General features: G+C 41.7%; 1 protein-coding gene across 4 annotated transcripts in view; it reads right to left on the bottom strand.

The window, feature by feature from the left end:
- The window catches only part of Med13l (mediator complex subunit 13L), a 229,934-nt gene that overhangs the window by 108,448 nt on the left and 100,916 nt on the right, over nucleotides 1-20,570 (bottom strand). For all 4 annotated transcript variants that reach the window (XM_075982008.1, XM_075982023.1, XM_075982014.1 and 1 more), the window contains one exon: nucleotides 2,344-2,428. In XM_075982008.1, coding sequence (XP_075838123.1) covers nucleotides 2,344-2,428 — 85 coding nt within the window. The remainder of the gene's footprint in view (nucleotides 1-2,343; nucleotides 2,429-20,570) is intronic.

Below are 20,570 nucleotides of genomic sequence, written 5' to 3'. Positions count from 1 at the left end.
GTCTAACTAGCAGGCTTCTCATTTAAGGCTGAATGTTGCCAACTTTGAACAAAACTGAGACCCAAGTTTTACTGTATATGTCACACATAATTTCTTTAAAATAATGGTTCGATTTGGCCTGGGCTTTAGTTTCCATTATAAATAAAAATTCATAAGCCCTGAATAAGGAACTTACATATATGACCTTCCACTCAGTTTTTATGTACTTTTAGCTTTTTACAACAAAGAAAAAAATGCTAAAATATGGGACTGAGAAAAAGTCATGTTTTCTAGAAGAAATCAATCATGATTTAAAAGCCCAGTGAGTTGCAATATTAAAAATATGCTTTGTTCTACATACTGTAGAACCCCATTTAAAGACACATTCTTGATGAGCCCTTTACTTGACAAAGAATTATGCAAACAGTAAATTTTTCCTGTTTTCCTGAATGTGTTTGGGTATACTTTTGTTCTTGTTTACTTGGTGGGGGTAATGACAAAGAATTGTCAAAGACTTAATTCATGATTATCTGATCATCAAAACAATGCTTCTCCATACATGTGATACCTTCTTGGAAAAGTACAGAGCGAAGTAGTGCTAGGATCCAAAATATTTAAGGGGGGGGGGGTGGAGACGGACGGAGACATTTGATAGGAAGAATCTTTTTAAATGGCTTGCATGGTGGTGGTTGATACAGTGATAGTCTCCCTGTCTAGCCAGCAGCTTGAATATGAATTTAATAGGACTACAATGCCTTTTCAGCTCTGATGCTCTCAGGGCATCGTCTACAGACTCCAGAAAGAAGGGAACGATAATTCCCACTGAAGCTCATAACTAAGCAATTCTTAGTAATCTATGTCTACCCTTCAGAACACCACGGAAGAGCCTGGAAGAATCCTGTACCAGAAGGAAAGAAGGCACTTCAACAATGACTGTGCAAAAGGACAACTCGCATCAATATTCTTCAGTCATCTCTACAAGAACACGGGCATCATCCTAAATGACAGCAATGAAGTATATAATTCATGGAATGAATGTCTGTTTTGAGAACAGCTCTCAATATGTATTCTAAAGGGTGGCTTTGAACTCCTCATCCTCTGGCTTCTGCTTCTAAAGTCATAAAATGAGAGTTATGTGCCACTAGACCAGCTCAAAGAGCCCAAGCTTATTTATGTATGTGAGTAGATCTGTGGGGCGGGGAAGAAGGAGATGGAAGGGAGAGGAAGAGAGGCAGAGAAACAAGAGGCAGAGGGACTGACTAGGCCAGAAATGTGAAACCCTCTTCTTCCTAACAGACTGCCAACTAGTAAGAGAAGGAACGGTGACATTTCAAATCACTATCAGTCATAACAGCAATAATGATTCTAGTGAGGATGGTTTAGAAGAGAGGGAGCATCCACAGTCCTACTGGTCTGCCACAAATAACAAAAGGGGTGGAGCCAACCAGGGCCACAGTTCACAAACCTGACAGAAAACACCACTCCCAGCACGTAACTGCAGATCTAACACTGCTGCTATGTGTCAGCTACCGTAATACTAGGGTAGGGGCAGGTTCACTTCTGCAGCGTTCTTTTAAAAAACATAAACCCTAATCAAACCACAAGAAACCGCCTCGAAGCCGGGAGGTGGTGGCACACCTTTAATCCCAGCACGCGGGAGGCAGAGGCAGATGAAGCTCTGTGAGTTCGAGACCAGCCTAGTCTACAAGAGCTAGTTCCAGGACAGGCACCAAAGCCACAGAGAAACCTTGTCTCGGAAAAAATAAATAAAGGAAAAAATGAGGGAGGGAGGGAGGGAGGGAGGGAGGGAGGGAGGGAGGGAGGGAGGGAGGGAGGGAGGGAGGCTCAAACTGAGGAGCCAAGCTAAGACCTAACTCATCAGTATCAGCAAGAACATTAAGAGAGAAAGAACTTCCCTAGATTTGTAGAGCTATGAAACGTAAATATATTATCTTGTTGCAAGAAACATAACTGCAAAACCTGACAACCTCTCTACTACAGCGAGGGTTAGAGACTATCCTGCCACTTTCATGAGTGATTCTATGCTTACAGAGAGGACAGACTTGGCCTTAGGAAGCATATACTTAAGTAGTCAAACCATTAAAAAAAAAAAAACCAATACTGGTGAGTCTGAACGGTTCCAGAAATAAACAGTAGAAACCGAACAAAAAACATGCATTAACTGGGGCAGGGGGAGAGAAGACACACACAATTCTATACACAGTCCCTAAAGCTTTTCTATAAATAGAAAACAAACAGGAAATTTACACACATAACTATCATGCTGCAATGACCCCGTCTCTAAAGCCCAAGTAGAATTGGGCAATCCTGGGCTCAGAGCCACGCCACTGCCCCCTTTCTTACCTTTCTAACAAATTGTGGATTGCTTTGAAGAGCAGCGTCCTACATTCGTAGGAAAGGCCATTTTCCCAGAGTCCTTCTTCCACAACTGAAAAGAAACAAGAAAAAAGAAAAAAAAAGAACCAGTAAAAAGGACATCCAAATAAAAAGAAACTTTGACACATTTTTTTTTCTAATGCAAAGTTAATGAGTTAATTCAAAGGATTTGATCTCAGTCTCACAGGGAACAGAAAGGGAAAGGTAAATATTAACCACAGGTATGAGGTGGGAATGAAGGAAAAAAAGAATAGGTTTCAGCCTTTCAAGTGTGGTCATGGAGCCATGGCACTCCCATTGGCCTCTCCATCCTTCAAAGCACGAGTCCTTGTTAATACTCTCAAAGCAACTATCCTAAGTCTCAAAGTTCAATTCTGAGGGATTTCTACTTAAAAATAATAAAGGTAAACCAGGTGGTGGTGGTGCATACCTTTAACCCCAGCATTTAGGAAGCAAAGGCAGGTGGATTCTGAGTTTGAGGTTAGCCTGGTCTACAGAGCAAGTTCCAGGACAGGCTCCAAAGCTACAGAGAAACCCTGTCTTGGGGTGGGGTGGGGGGCAGTGCAAAGGTGTTATAAAGTAATAACTAGACTGAGGAGATGAGTCCCAAAAGTATTTGAATTATACACCATTGTTTAAACGAAAACATATCTAGATAGTATTATAAAGAATTTGGACAGATTGCTAAAAATTAACTCTAGCTACAATATTAAATTGCTCCCAAGATTTATAATTTTAGAAATGCTTAGCATCTGAGGGAAATAGCATGCTTGCCATGGACCTATAAGTCACTCCAAAAGAATCCAATGCCCATGGAGTCCTAAAATTCTTTTTCTTTTCCTAAATATATATTTGGGGGGAGGACCTCAAGGCAGCGCTTCATCCTATTTGATACTGAGGTGCAAGCAAGAGTTAACTGTAGTAAGGCAACTATACTGACAGTGGATTCGGGGTCTCATGAATGAGAAAAAAACCTACAGACTGAGGACAAAGGCAACAGTCACAATGTGTGTAGGGACATGTGAGCATATTAGGCTTTCTCTTCATGGGTCCTACAAATCATTCAGTGATAAATACAACATTTTTGTTTGTTTGTTTTTGTTTTTCGAGACAGGGTTTCTATAGATTTGGAGCCTATCCTGGAACTAGTTCTTGTAGACCAGGTTGGCCTTGAACTCACAAAGATCTGCTTGCCTCTGCCTCCTGAGTGCTGGGATTAAAGGCATGTGCCACCACCGCCTGACGATAAATACAACATTTTAAATCTAGACTTCAAGCTTCCCAGTTAAATATTAATCTATATGAATAAAAATGTAGTATGAAAAGTGTTTTATAGGCTATATTTATCAATTTAAACTCTTGGTATCAGAAGAAAAAGGCACAAGAAACTAAATAGTTCTGTATAATAAAAGAGTGGAAAGTGTCAATCAAAATAAAAAATTCCTAGATGCAAACATACCGTCCTGCTATTTTAAGTGTTACAGCAGAATTAAGAATGGCAACTAAAGTAAGTGCTGCTGGAGCTACTGTGTGCAGACACATTCTCTTGGCACACGGTCACCTTGCTGGGACCGCAAAGCTAGATCAGATAAACTGTGAAAGTATTAAATGGTTTGTAGAAGACACTATTCTAGAAAGAAAATTTTAAATAGCAGTAATCACTGCTTAGCATCTAAACACTCAAAATCTTCAGTTTATAATGTTTCCCAACTTCTAAAACACTGTATCCTGCAGAATTAATATGCTTCTTTAAACAAAAGGCCATATAAAAGGTTCCAAGTATCAATGTGGCAAAATGTCAAAGCAGCAAACACTCAGTGGCTTGAAGTTTCCCAGCAGACACCACCCTGTTCCATAAGCAAAACTGGTGATGAGATGGAGGGAAAGTGGGGAAGAGAGACAGACAGCAGCACTCAGCTCCGGCATCCATCCTCACCCTGTGCACAATCTAAACCAGAATGGTTCCCTCTGAGCTTTGACACATGGTTTCTTTAATGTATCACTACTGCAGCAACAGCTGAAATGAACATCTAGACATCAGAAACACTTCTTACTCCCCCACTGCTTTTTAACCTCAGGCATTAGAACTACTGAAACCTATTATCCAGAACACTGATTTCAGCAAGCACATCAGCCACTGCAAAAGCCAGATGGGGGAGGGAGAGCAGTACACTAGTGGAAAATAGACTCCTCATGTAGCCATTAAACTACTGGAAAAGAACTTTTGTTCAAATCCACAAACGCAAATACACTAAAAAGCAAGGCACAGGAGAGGACTGTCCCTTGTTAGATTTGCTGGCTAAGGGAACATGATCTAAAGGGAGACTGAGAATCTGCCCCCCAGTCTTTGTTTTCAATTGTGCTGTTCAATGCATAAAACTAGTTAAAAACGGAAACTTTCCAATTCTCACACCTATTCCCCAAGAATGGTAAAATAAGCAGACATTGCAATAAGATAACACTTACCAACTTCACAACAGACTGTACCAAATAATAGTTAAGATAGAGAATTTTTAACATATCTGCTTTCTTTAAAAAATTGACTTAACAAAAAATTGAGTAACAAAGTAGCATAATGTCACATTAATTCTGAAATATAGTATCATATCCATAAAAATCCAATTACACACAGTATCATTGACTGATCACCATTTTGCTGTCATTGATTGCCTTGTAAAATCTATTTGAAGTCATTAATAACTAAATGGACTTATTTATATCAAATCCAACCCACTCAATACGCTGCTCTCTTGAACTGCCCATGGATGTAGAACATTTGGTTTCACTTAGCAAATCTATATCAGAAATGCATTTAGCTTTTCCATTGTCAATTCATCGGTCAAATAAGGACCAGAGGATAAAATATTAGGGACAGAACAGAAACAGACATGCTGTTTGCTCTGACCTATTTGCAGCGTTAAAGGATTGCAACCCTGCGGTGGCTGTGACATGCATTTTACCAGGCTAACGTCCTCCTAAGGAGTCTCTAACAGCATGGGTCCTCTGCCAGTTGCATGATAACCAGAATTTTAATGAAGGTTTCTGTTCAGCACAGTGGCAGTTGAGACATGACCCATGTTAGCATTTCAAAGGATCACAAGACTTGTGTAAAGCCAGTAAATTTTCTATTAAAGGAGGTCAGAGAATTAGATTTCTGGATGCACTGAGCAAGACCTTCAGAAGACAGCTGTGCAGGAAAGAGCCCAATGTTGCTGTGACTGCTCACACTGAAAAAGAAATCCTAAAATGTGACACTGACTTCAGAAATCCAAGTTCATCCCCACTCACCACTCTTCTCAAGCACTTTAGAATGACCACTATCATTTTATTTTATGTTCTTAAATTACTCAATGAATAAATGGACAAGGGACTGGGCAATCCCAGTTTGGCAGTAAGCTCTGGCTCCTGGGAGGGCAATCTTCACCTCACTGTAAACTTTAGGCTTCCTTCGTGAGTGTGCGTTACTGCTACTTAAACTCTTAAGTAAGGCTGGTGTTGATTAAACAGCTACATGTTCTGAAATTACAGAGGATCATCATGATATATAAATGTGGGGCTTTTTTTAAATTTTTGTTTTTAGACAGAATCTCACAATATAGCCCAGACTAGCCTCAAACTCATGACAATCCTCCTGCTTCAGCTTCCAGGGTTCTAGGATTACAGGTATGAGCTACTGTTCCAGGCACCAAGAAATGTTCAATATTAACACAAACCACACATATGGTTGATATATATGATGAACACATAAAAATACACATATTATAAAGCACACACATGTATGATACACACACATAAATCAGTTATGGCATTTTCACTTAAATGCATTAATGCTTCATATAAACTTCCTCTAAGATGGTCTCATGTTAGTCAAGAAGACTCAATCTTTGCATTTCAATGTTGTGCAATTAAACAGTAAAAATTAAAAGCATTTATTCCTTCTACTCTTCAGAGGCAACCTGCTTTGAAACATAAACACACACTCCAGCATGCTACTAAAATTTTGACAGGACAGGTCCCCAAATTGCCTCTTGCACTAAAGCTCCAACAGTTGTCTGTCACTGCTATCACTGTGAGTAATCCTCCCAGCTGGAACTGTTTGAAATGTAGCCATCTTATCGGCATTCTACCCCAACCTCCACTCAGGCAGCATTTTTGTTCTTGTTGCAATAATCTTACAGAGCATTTTACAGGAGGCTTAGCCCTGGCAGAGGGCACTGTCTGGCGTGACCAGGAGAACATGGAAACACGATTCATTAGACACGCCTGGAGTGACAACGATGGTGCCACTTCTTGCTGCCTTTCATTTCCCACATCAGCCTGAGACTAATGCATTCTTGTTCCTCAACAAGCACATTTACAGACAGGGGAAACTGTAATCACCTTTGATTAAGAGACGGCAGATTTTTTCCTATATGAGCCGCCAGCCACAGTGACATAGTAATTATTTTGTAACTGACAGGTTAAAACAGCAAATGTAGCAAAAATAACATGGGGGAGGGGAAGGAGTTGAGCAGGGGGTAAGAAGAGAAAAGAGAAGGGAGAAGGAGACAGACAACTTGAACATCATACAGAAGGTTCTTTCTCTGAGACCTCAGTCTGCTCTGCGTGCCCTGTCTTCCCTGAGGGATGGAACTGTGGCAGTCTTGTGAAGTACACAAACCCTACGTGTTTGTTTCTTTGGTGGTTTTTTAACTAATTACTACTGGCCTTTCTTTTTCTGCTTCTATGGGCTATGGGCTGGCTGTCGGTGCTGTTAAAACTTCTCCATCTCCCTCCACTGTAAGACACTTCTTGCTGCATATTCTCTCACTTAGTTTCACTACAAATAGCTTGTTTTCATTTTTAAAACACTGCTCCAAGCTTCCTATTTTAATGAAGCATTTGCGGGGGGCTGGGGGTGGGGGAGACAGATTTTCTCTGTGTAACAGCCCTGGCAGTCCTGGAACTCGCTTTGTAGAGCAGGCTGGCCTTGAACTCACAGAGGTCCTGCCTCTTGTCTCCTGAGTGTTGGGATTAAAGGCGTGCTTCACCACTGCCTGGCTTAATGTAGCTTTTAAAAATATTCTTTCGAAAAACCAAAAACAAGAATGCAGAATAATGACATGAGCTCATCACTTGGACTAGTGTGCAGACACTAGCAAAGGTTCCAACTGTGAAAGCAGAGGCCCTGGCAGCAAGTACAGGCCATTCTGCCACAGCGCTTCCAGAACGGATCATCCTTCACACCCACGGGGTTGCACCCTCTGTGAGACCAAGTGTGCGTGTTGACAGCCATAGTTTGGACAGAGATTGGTAGTTAAGAAAAAAGGATTTGCCAGATGTGGAAATGAGTATAGTTAAAATAGTGGGAAGTACATTTTGAAAATCAACATTGTATATAACTAGCAATTTTTCAAAAAACTTTAGTCTCACCAAGCTGTGGTGGTATACATCTTTAATCCCAGCACTTGGAAGGCAGAGGCAGGGGGATCTCTGTGAATTCAAGGCCAGCGTTGTCTACAGAAAGAGCTACAGGTCAGTGCTGGGCCAGGATCTACCACAGATGCTGCCACAGATCTACGCTCCACGAGGGAGTCTCCTAAAAGTTTACCGTGTTAAAAACCGGCAACTAAAGTATGAGATCTCAACCCCAAGAAGACACTTTTATTAGTAGTGTCATTAACTCTTTATCCTCTTCCTGACACATTGCTGATTCTAGTTATCAACTCTATAGGCTATCATTGTATCAATGAGGACACACTGTCACTATAAATTTAGAATGTCCCATCAATCATGGTTGAAAAACACCAGTAGAGTTGGCTAATGAGATATAAGTCTATATCCCATGCTGTTATGACACTGTTGTCAGTAAGAATATATATGCACCTGTCACCTCCTGGGAGATAACAAACCTAAGCCACAGTCACAAAAACTCAGGACCTTTTAACTTTGGGAGGGGGGTAGTGGAGGGAAGGAAGGAAGAAGGGAGGGTGAGAGGGAGGGACTGGGGGAGGGACAGACCACCGACTGACCTGCAGGAAAATACTGCAGTTTACCTGCCTCTCTTTCCAGTCAGTCAGCATCAGTGTAGTGTAATTACCTTAAATATCTTGAGCTTCTTCATTTACATTACATTTCTGTGATTTTTCCAGTAATTTTAAAAACTGAATTTGTGGTCTTTAATCCAGCATAATTTAGACATACACAAATCGACTATAAATTCTCCTTTGGCAGAAAATATTTAAAAGATTTACCTTATGTAATGGAGGATATTCTGAGCAGGATAATTTGGTGATATACTATAAACCCACCCCTTTGGGTAGAGCTACTTCCAAAAGGCGAGAAGATGAAACTAGAAGACAATGGCTGCCCTCACACTGCCTCTTTCCATCTTCCCTGCCCCATCCTGCCACAATACACCCAGAAGCCAGAAATTGCACCTCCCACAGGAGGCCCTGCATAGACAGACAGGAAGGACATATACCTTAGGGGTCCTTACCCAAAGCTCAAACCACATTATGCACCACAATGGTGCTTTCTCCAAAAGGTCTTATGAGACAGTATGAGAGACTCTGGGATCATGGGCAAAACTGCTTTTCCAACACAAACATTTCCTTATTAATTTGGAAAAATGGTCTAAACATTAATTATAAAACTCAATCTCCATCTTTGAAAGTGACTATACCCTGCATGAATTTAAGGGGGTAAAAACATCTTGGCCACATTGGGATAACATGAAAATATCTGTGCTGTTTTGTTTTACTTCAGGTTAAGAATGTTTTTATGCAGTTTCAATTTTCCACTGCTTGTTTTCTACAACAACCTGATCAAAAGTTTCCAGGTAGCAAGGTGTTTGATACCTTGAACCCTCATTCTCCAGACAATAAGTACCTTTAACAACATGTCTACTTTTTTAAAATTATCAATGAGCAGATAAGGTCACTAAAACTGAACAGCCATTTTAAAAGTCAAGACTGTTGCCAGGTGGGAGGTGGTACACACCTTTAATTCCAGCATTCGGGAGGCAGAGGCAGGTGAGTTTCTGTGAGTTCGAGGCCATTCTGGTCTAAAGAGTAAGTTACAGAACAGCCATGCCTGTTACACAGAGAAACCTTGGGGGGTTTCTTTTCTACCAAAAAGGTAGAAAGGTGTTTCTGGAAAGAATAATAACTATCTTGGAAGTTTGGTTCTCACGCCAAGCTCCAGGCTTTGCCCCCCACCACCACCCGCTAGAGCCACAGCGCCCGGTGAGTGTGGCAGCAGATGAACAATCCATACACCTGCCCACTTTCTGTTTTGTCCTGGTGGGCTGGCGGGGGGGGGGGGTGTCAGGACATGACACTGACCATACAACATAAGCTCTTTAAGTATCTAAGCCACTTTTAAAACACGCAAACTGGGCAAGGAAAGAAATAACCAGAAAAATAAACAGGAAAGAGCAAATGCACCTGAAACTTAATGTGTAATTTTTCACTTAAACATATGTGAAAAACATGCATCCAAATGCCAGAGACTTACAAAAACACTTAAAAAGCATCCATTGTGGGTTTCCTTTTCAGGTTTTACAACCCAGGCAATGCTAAAAGTGCAGCTGCCTTGTGCATCTGACTATGCATTAAATGACAAAAGCATCCAATCTCTAGTTGTCACTACCAAAAAAGTGTCTAGTTGTCATCCCTGGGGCACAAAACCTCCCAGCTTGAGACACACTGGGGATAAACTGAAGTTGTGCTCACTCAAGCCTACTGTTTATTTTAGAGGAAAAAGGAGAATTATTAGGAAAGAGAATTCTTTGTGGAAATTATCCATAAAATAAGCATAATCTGTACATATGCACCAGTTAAGATCATATTACTTCCAAAAGAGAGATGCTATCTCAAAATCCCATGGAAACACCCGCAGGATACACAGGGAAGTAGAAAGGTAACCACCATCGGCCTAAGGAAGTAAGCTTCATTCTACCACACAGAAAAATGAGGGGCTCTGCCACAGCACTGTAGACAAACATGCTGATAACATGTCCTCAAACTCCTCATCAGACAGACTGCCACAAGCAAGGCACTGGTTTAGGTAATTGTCAACATTCACAAACACTTTGAGACTGCGCAGTTTATGGTTAAGACTTTCACTTTTCTATATTTTCCAGACATGCATATAGAAATATACTTTTATACATGTACTTTTCTATATGTGCATGTGTTCACTCGAAGTCCCAATATCACATTTAGAAAGATCAGTACCAAAACAAGTATTATCCTGTTCTTTCATTCAGTCGTGTTCTTATTCACATGTCTCCAGAACCTGCCAAATTCACTCATGGCACTGGAGAGCTCCATCTGTCATTCTGCAGTATATCTGGTGTAATGCTACTATCAAAGTCCAAAACATAAAATCTCTGGGGAAAAAATGCTCTTTTAGGATATCACACAGCAGTAGTATTTTGAGATGTCCTGTAGTCAAACTAAACATGCTATTTACCCAGAGAAATGTGGTTTCTGTAGCCAGCTTTATCTGTGCAGCATTACCTTTCCAGAGAGATGGGGAGGGTAACGCACTAGAAGGGTCAGGCACAGCGTCGATGCTGCCCAGCTGCAGTTAGGAAAAAACCTTAACTAGAGATGCTTGAAAAACATCATAAATCTGATTTCCACTGATCATCTACAATAAAGAGCAAAAAAATTCCTGCAAATCTCAGAGAAAGAGCATTGGGAAAGCAGCATAAATTCTCATAACTGAAAGGCAACAAGCAGTTAAAGTCATAACCGTTTCTGGCAGGTTCCACAATGTCTTGTCTCTCTTTTAGCACAAGAGCAGCCTTTAATTTCAGATGTCCATGGTACATCTCCAAACACAGTTTTACCTTGTCTGTTATGGCTGAGCGTCTCTCTCCTTTTATCACTGGGAAGCACAGACTAAGCAAGCCTTGGTCAGTGTGGAGCCCAGATCCTAACGGTCAAGACTACCTGTGTACACAGCATGATCAAGCTAGGTCACAGTGCCTGCGGTGCCCTGACTCCTTGGATACCTACGCACTCAACTACTCTATATGCTCTTTCTTTTCTTTCTTTCTTCCTTTCTTTCTTTCTTTCTTATTTTTTTTTCTTTTTGGTGTTTTTGAGACAGGGTTCCTTTGTGTAACAGCCCTGGCTGTCCTGGAACAAGTTCTGTAGACCAGGCTGCCCTCAACCTCACTGAGATCTACTTGCCTCTAACTCCCAAATGCCGGAATCAAAAGCATGTGCCACTACTGTCCAGCCCTACTACTTCTTATAATACAACACTGACACTCTCTCTATCAAGTGTTTATTCCTGCTTCTAAGTCTAGGCAGCTTTATGTGACTGCTTCAACAAGAAACGAGTAGAACAGATTTGACAGTAGGAGTCTTCAAGTCTGGAGCCTAAAACCTGTCAGGAGGTTCACTCCTGGAACACAGCCATGCAAAAGGAGACTGAGCCCACACGGAGAAGCAGCATGTGCTGAATCCCCAAGCTGGTTCGGCTGACATCCCAGGCAACAGTTTCACCAACTACTAACCGTGAGGACACCTTGCAAGAAGGCCAGAGTCAGCCATGGAGTCTGTCCAGTGGAGCTGAGATGGTCTAAGATGGTCTGCAATGCCTATCTGAAGAGGTTAACTGAGTAACTATGCTTGCTACTCAGTGTCGACAAACGATTGTAGCACAAAGTTTCTGACCCATCTGGTTTTGCAGACATTCAGTCCCAAAGAAACACACAGAGGTTTGTGTTAATAATAAACTGTTTGGCCTATCAGCTCAGGTTTATTATTGACTAGCTGTTACAACTTGAATCAACCCATAATTCTTATCTATGTTTAGCCACATGGCTTGGTACCTTTTCTTAGTAAGGCATTCTCTCATCTTGCTCCCTCTGCTTCTGGCTGACAACTGTCTTTCTGCTTTTCCTCTTCCCAGAATACATCTAATCTGGTTTCCCTGCCTATACTTCCTTCCTGGCTACTGGCCAATCAGTGCTTTATTAAACCAATATGAGTGACAAGAGCATTATCACACAGCATTTTCCCTTTTATTCTTCTCAAAACTAAAATCTAAGCTCACTTGTTTAGCTTTTTTTCCTGGCCATTATTCATAACAACTTGCAACCAACACACTAAACAAAGACAAACATTCATGATCCATTTTTTGGGAATGTGGGTGTAGTTTTCTAGAATACTTCCTGATGATTGGGGGTGCTGATAATCTTATGGGGACCCAAAGAAAATTTAGGATTGTGGTCAAGTCCTGAATGGAATATTCTGTGAGGCTTGATCATCTCAGTCAGCAGCCCTAAAGCTGTTCTATTATCCAGAACAGTTTGGTTCCTTACAATAGGCATTAGGTTCGTTAGTTGCTCTGGAAAGGAGTATATTCTATGATAGGATGACAGGTGGACTATGAGAGGCCCCTCACAGAGTTTCCCGATGGTAAAGAATTACCCTCAATATTCCTAATTAACCTACATTCATTAGTCCAATGCCTGCCTTTGCCACACCTTCCACATAATCCTGAAGGGAGGAACATTTGAATGAATTATTCTTAGGGGAAAAAAAAAAAACATTGTTTCTAGGAACACCCTGTCTACAATCCCTTTTAAGGTGACCTTGTTTGCCACAATTATAACATTCGACATTTCGACTTTTCCTTACACCTCTGGATCATCATGTTCTCCTTACACCTCTGCATCATCATGTTCTTGAGATTCTATATTAATTGTACCTTGAATCCATTCCTCGAAAGGTGCTGACCTTACCTTTAATGGCCTAATTATGCTTTTGCATAGAGAATTGGCATTTTCAAAAGACAGAGATTCAATTATTATTTGTCTAGTTATGAATTTGGTATCATTCCATTTACTGCTGTCAAACTTTGTAAGAAATCTATAAAGGCTTCCTTTGGGCCCTGCACAACTTTAGTAAATGACTCAATCTTCTTTCCTATTTCTCCAATTCTGCCCCAAGCATTCAAAGCTGCTGTGTGGCATAAATCCAAGGTGTGGTCATCATCCATAGACTTTGTATAGAAGCATAGTCTTCTTCTCAAAGAATTTGATCTTGGAAGATGTCCCTACCTCTAGCTTTACTCTGTTGATCAATAATCTTAGCCTCTTCTCTGATCCAGGTACTCCACTGTAATTGTGGACCAGACTCTAAAACACCTTTAACCAAATCTATCCAGTTGTTAGGGATAATTCTATTACAAACTGACCACAAGTTTAACGTGTGCTTCACAAAAGGTAACTGCATGCCATATGAGGCTACTGTTTCCTTGAATCTCCTTAAATCTAACAATGCACAGGAGTCCAATTAGTTGTAATAGAGCCTCTGCCATTTGGCAATTCCTGTAAGGTTACCAGATATATTAAAGTTGGTTGTCTGAAAATCTTAGGCTGTTACTCTCTTATCCTTATAATTCAAGGCTGAAATTGGCTCTCCATTAAATTCTTCTGTCTGAATTTGAATATCTCTGTTATCTGATTTATTAAGTTTTTCTAAAGCCTGTATCTTAGCACTAAGATTAATCAACATTTTTAGTGATAAGACAAAAAATGATAATGCTGATGTTTACAACTGACATTACATAAATCCCATCTAAATTAGATATCCTCTCATTTAATCATTCCATTTCCAAATTGTCTAGCATATTATCATATGCAGACCCAAATTTCTCCATTGTAATGGTTTTCCCCAGTTTTTAATGTGGGGGGGAACCTCTCTCTTTTAACTAATTCTTCCCTTTAAGAATTCCCAATTGTCTTACCAAATCTACCAACAATGGGTTTATTGCTGCTGCGTAGAACAGGAAAAGTTTGACTGGATTTCAAGGCAGCTCCCTAGTTTGGCAGGACCCCGAGAAGGGAGTTCAGAAAGAGCCCACAACCCAAGGTAGAGAGAGGGAGAGGGAGAGGGAGAGAGTGAGCTGGTTGTCTGAAAAACACATAGGGAATTGAGAGGCTTGGGGAAGAAATTAAAAAATCTGGCTGGGAGGAGATAGCTGGATGTGGAGCCCCACCTGCTACGCTGGCAGGAGCCTCACACACACCTCTGGCCTGTGCCAGTGGTTAAAAAGCCTCAGGCAAATGGCTTTTTTGTGAATTCTTACCCCAAACGTTGGACACCAAAATAGCACAAATAATAAAAACCCAGAGACAGATACTGGGGTTCAACCAGAAGATCAGAAAAGCACAACAGCCACTGGCTCTTACCTCCAACTCAGACAAAAATGGCAATCCTGCCTCCAGAAATCCTCAGAATAAGATTGAGCTGAGTATCCTCCTGTTTTATATTCCTGTCTAGTGCTGGAATTAAAGGCATGCACCACCACCACCCAGCTTCTATGGCAAATTAGTATGGCTACTGGGATTAAAAGTGTGTCTCACACCACTGCCTGGTCTGTAAGGCTGACCAAGGAGGCTTTTTACTCTCTGATCTTCAGGCAAGCTTTATTTATTAAAATACAGATGAAATATCACTATAGATGACAATCATCAAGCACAAAGTTTTAACTCTGGTGATAAAGCACTGAGGGTGAAACAGCAAGAGGTAGTTGGGTAACTGCACCTTCTAAAGCTACACAGTGACATTTTTTAACATAACGTAAAGAAAGATGCAAGCACTCAGTAATTATACAATAGGATACACGGCATCTTCATGAGAGGCATTACAAGGGACAGGATACTGAATACCAACTCTGATACTAACTGGCTATGGCCTTAGTTCACACATCTCTATTCCATGGACTAAAACATCAGCATAGAACAAGAAGCATCTTTACATGAAACAAATTTTACCTAGTTTTGTGTCTCAGTCAGGGTTTCTATTGCTGTGAAGAGGCACTATGACCACAGCAACTCTTTGGTTCTTCCTTCCCTCCTTCCCTCCCTCCCTTCCTCCCTCCCTCCTTCCCTATTTTCCTCCCTCCTTCCCTCTCTCCCTCCTTCTCTCCCTTTCTTTATTTCTTTCTTATTTGAGACAGGGCTTCTCTATGTAACAGTTCTAGCTGTTCTGGAACTCACTCTGTAGGCCAGGTTGGCCTCGACCTCACTGAGCTCCACCTTCCTCTACCTGGGATTAAAGGCATGTGCCACCACTGCCTGGCAAGAGTTCTACATCTTGATCCTCAGGCAACAGGAAGTGAACTGAACTAGGCATAGCCTGAGCACAGGTAACCTCAAAGCCTACTCCTACAGTGACACACTTCCTCCAACAAGGCCACAGCTTCTAATAGTGCCACTCCCTTTGTGGGCCATTTTCTTTCAAACCACCATATTTCATATCTAATTACACTAATAGCAATAACACTTTTATCTACATAAAAACACTGCGCCCATATTAGAAGTAGGAAGGCAAGCAGTGACAACCTGTGATACTACTACATAAAGCAGTTTAAAGTAAGAACCCAAATTCCTTAACACCATTCCTACTTATCAACAGGCCTCTGTCTCTTTCCACTGAAAACAGGATTCACGGATGTTTCAACCAAGAAGCAGAGTAAAAGTAACACCATGTCAACTACAGGCTAGGTCACAAAGGTTATGCTAGAGGACTGATAATAGGTGTGATTACACTGGGACCACTATCCTGAAATGAATCCAAGCACATAAAGAGGCCACTTATAGAACTCCAGCCACAGTGCTAGCTCACTCCAGTCTGTGACTAAAAGCATCTCTGGGTAGTTTTAACATCAAGACATTCAACAGTACTTGCTCCACAAGAGAAGACAAGATGATCTTCTATATCCTTTCTTCATCTGTGATCTAAGAGAGTCTACGAACATTATCAAATGGTTGTAACCTGTGCCACTAGGTGTGAAGCAGCTTGTTGTCTACTAATTAATAACTAGAGCAAACACTAAGGGGAAGACCACTATGGAGAAGTTGCTCTGGTTCTGAGACCCAATGCTACCATGAGCTAGGTGGATAGGCAAGGCTGCCCAAAGGGGAGAGCAGCAAGAGCAAGGCCCAAGGCAGAAAGGAACTCTGAGGTGGAGTTAATGACACGAACACTGGCTGCTACAAATTCAGAAGCCTTCTGAGCTATTTAGAACTTATTTTCACTACAAAAAAAGCCACTCCTATGCTTAGCTTAGTTTTTCAGAGATGTCTGGTTGCTGTGGTTCCCTGACAGAAACGAGGCTGCTACACTTGGGATGCTATCAGTCCTCTAGACACACATGCACTGGTCCTCCAAAGCACTTTTATCTGTGTTGCTACAAAGTGAGCTCATCAGAATGACTTCCTCATGCAACCACAGCTTCAGTGTTCACATTGACCAATGGACACCAGCCACAGTACAATAGCCAGGACAAATGAAACATCTGCTTCTAGGCAGACTGCACAAAATTCTTCCTAGGAGCATGTAAGAATATACATGCAAGTAAAGACTGAGAGATACACTTGCTACATTATATGTATTCATGTTGTCTCTATATTCAAATAGTTTTCTTTGTGTTTACCCTATAAAACAACTTATTTTATAATTATATACTAGCTATAGAACATAAGGCATTAACTCCAAATTAGTGGTGGTTAAGTCTCTGAAGTCCTAATGCAGCAATGTTTTTAAGTAATACTGAATGTCACTTAGTGACCTCACAGCATCACATTAAGTGCACATTTTCATGAACATCTTACTTCCCAAGCAAAGTTCAGATGGGGCAGGTGAGGTATGAAAATCACCTGAAGTTAGAAGACTATGAAGGTAAAGGCCAGCAACCAGAAGAGAGCTGCCGGAATAACTGCTGGGAACAGCGCTTTCTTTCCAAACTCGTCTCTGCAGGATCTAACTCTGCTACAGCTTCCTGTAAGGACATCTCAAGCCATCGAGCCTGAACTCCTTTGAGAATCTCAACCTCCAGATGCTGTCAACACTCTCCCACACCTGCCCCATGCTGAAGAGCCCGGTGTGGACATGAAATGCTGAGGGCAGTGGCAGTGCAGTAACAGCAGGAGGTACCGGCAGCAGAGATAGCGAGGAAAGCGATCTCTTATATCCAGCCACAAAACCCACACTCTTAGGAGGTGGACACACAGAATCTTCATATGATAAGGAAATTAAGGAAATAAAAGGTGTGGTCTTCTATAAGGTTAAAAAAAATGACCTAGAATTAAGAAACTGGTCTATGAGGACTACAATGTTAACAGAATTATAGACCTTGGAAAGTTCCAATCTGAACCTCCAGGTATATGAAAGCCAGGAAAAATTTCTCAGGAACCCCAAATCCCAGTAAAATCCCAAGGAAAAGGACTCAAGAATCTGTTAGTAAACACCCCCACCAAGCATACTGTTGAGTGTGATGGAGACGAAGGGATAAGCCTGCACCCAGTAGGGCTGGCTACTCTGCCTCCACTGAGGTCAGGGGAATTCTTTAGCTGTGGAGAACTCCTATAGGCTTCCTCAACCAAATATAATTAACTTGTAAATAAGAGCTTGAAAAATGTGGATGTCAAACTATGAAGTAGGAACAAAAAAATGCAAACCATTATTTAAATTCTGTCTGTGTTAAAAGACAGAATGGTCTAATTAATCCACAAAATAACTTTTCTGAAGCACTGTCAGTTCTCTAGCTATTTACAGCCTGAACTTCCTGGGGGCTGATGCAGTCTGCCCTGCAGGAGAGGGTGGGGTGGTGCTGAAGCCTGCTAGAAACAGGAATGACCCAAGTCCAGAAGAAGCAGAGAGGAGCTGGTTCCGTCCAGCTCTGGAGTTTCATGACTCTGTGCAGTGGGTAGTAGTGCAGCTGACTTTCCACAGATGCTGTCTGTGGCCATCAGGTCGGCTCTGGGGAAGCTCAATTAAGGTAAATCTGACCTTGGTAAGCCACAATTCCTCTGAAATCATCACCATACTGTGACTAGTATACCAGGAGATTTCAGATGGCAGTGAACAGTATGGATGGAGCAGCACTCGTTCTGTGGTTTCCCTTAAAGGAGAATTTTGAACCAGAGACAGAGGGACTTTGCGATAAATCAAATTTCTGACTTGGGATGTTTCCTTAGTATTTAAAAGTGGGGTAGGAGTGTTTTAAAATCAGATCACCTGTGAATGTCTCTTCTCTCCTTGACCTCAGAAATTCCAAGCTCAATTCCCTGCACACACATGGCAGCTTATAACTATCTTGAACTCCAATTCCATGGGCCCCAGAGCCTTCTTTTGGCTTCCACAGGTACCAGGCATGCATGCAGTGTGTGCACACGCACCCACCCACATACACATATATGTTCAAGCAAAACATTCATACATATAAAATAAAAAAATTTTAAAAAGAAAAATAAGAACCCAGGCAGTGGTGATGCACATGCCTTTAAAACCGGCACTAAGGAGGCAGATCTCTGTGAGTTCAAGGCCAGTCTTGTCTAAAAAACTGAGTTTCAGGACAGCCAGGATTGTTAACCCAAAGAAACTTTGTCTTGAAAAACCAAAACCAAACAAAAACAAATAAACAAAAAGACCATGACAACAACAAAAGTTTTTTTAAGATTAAATGATTCTTGCACAGTTAACATGAAACATTATTTTGAAAAAAATACTTTCCCAACTTATATTAAACTCTTTAATAATAGGTAATGTTATGATTTTCGTCACTTTAAGAGACAAGACACACCCACTCCCGGCGGGCCCTCCCCTCCTCTTGCCATCTTGGCTTCTCTGCTCCCCTTCTCCCCGCTCCCCTTTCCTCTAAGTAATAAATATCCAATTCTATTCTGTACAATGTGCCTATCCATGTGCCTTCTACCTGCCGCCTACTCACACCCCCAGGCACACTGGGACCAGCCTGCATGCCATGTGTCTCCCTGCCTGGGACCAGCCACCACTTGGGGACCGGCAGCCATCTCTGCCTGGGACTTAGCTGCTCTGTGGACCCGCTGCCTGCCACCGCATGGCCAGCTACCACCATTTGGGGACCTACAGCATTTCTGCTGCCTACTGCCGCCGGGGATCTTGAGCATTTTTAAAAAACCATAACAGGTAAAGCGTCTTTCATTTGTTTTCTTTCACACAGGATCAGGAAAGAGTATTAAATGTGGTGGGTATGTTCTGACTATTTGCTAAATAGGCAGACCTTAAACCTTGACAGCCTTCACTTGCAAAGATGAATCCTATGGCTATTCTGCACATACTTTTAGGGTAGTGTTTTGTTGTTGGTTTGTTTTTGTTTTTTTTTTTAAAGACAGGGTCTCTCTATGTCCTGGAGCTTGCTAGATAAACCAAGCTAGCTTGGCCTCAAATTCAGAGATCCTCCTGCCTCTACCTCCATAGTGCTGGGACGGTGTTATACCATGCTCTGTCGAAGTATACTTTACAATTCTACTAGAAACAAAATGTGCCCAAAAAGAAAACTTGTGTGCAGTGAGTAAAACTGCCTGTTTTCCAGCTGCCATTAGCTTCTGCGATTTGCGCCAGAGCACTGCACAGTCCAGCCCCCATACCTCTGCTCACAGTGCAGCTTACACAGCAGTGACTCAAGATAAGGCTTCTTACTTTACTTCAAAGATGAATGCCAAATACCCAGAGTGTTACTCAAGGATCACAGAGTGCCATATGAGGCTCTACAGAACCCTTCTGCAGGCTGGGGCTGGCATTCTTGCTTCTTATACAAGCCAGGCATGATGATGTGCACCTTTAATCCCAACACTCAGGAGGCAGAGCAGGTGGATCTCTCTGAGTTCAAGGCCAGTCTGGTCTACAGAGTGAGTTTCAGGACAGCCAGAACTTGAGAAACTACCTCGAAAAACCAAAAGAAAAACAAACAAACAAAAAACCCACAAGTGACGTAAAACTAGCTATAGAAGTGACAGGATGTCACTGGCAGGCATGTGTTACTACGACAGGTAGAATCAAAACATGTGTCCCTCTGAAATACAGCTCCAGATTAGTATTAGATCAGCTTCCTGTGAGATGTTTTAAAATGGATAGCAAACCAACCCATCCAATTCCAACCTCTGGTAAAAGGCCACAGAAAACAGAAAATTACAAAAGGTGGTCCAGAATATAGCCCTCCAGAGCAATCAGTCTTCCCTAAAGATAGGTATCTCCCACACCACGGTGTTTACAGGGGAAGCCTTCCTGTCCAGTAGCAGAGGCTGCTATGGTGCAGTCAACACAGCCTAAGGCCATCACCTCCAGACTCTGTTCTGCTGTTTAATGACAGGCTCTGTTTACAAATAGCAACGCCTGCTGTCCTGTTTGCTTCCCTGTCTG

The sequence above is a fragment of the Microtus pennsylvanicus genome, chromosome 1, assembly GCF_037038515.1.
Source record: "Microtus pennsylvanicus isolate mMicPen1 chromosome 1, mMicPen1.hap1, whole genome shotgun sequence".
Lineage (NCBI taxonomy): Eukaryota > Metazoa > Chordata > Mammalia > Rodentia > Cricetidae > Microtus > Microtus pennsylvanicus.
This window is presented reverse-complemented; position numbering and strand designations above follow the sequence as displayed.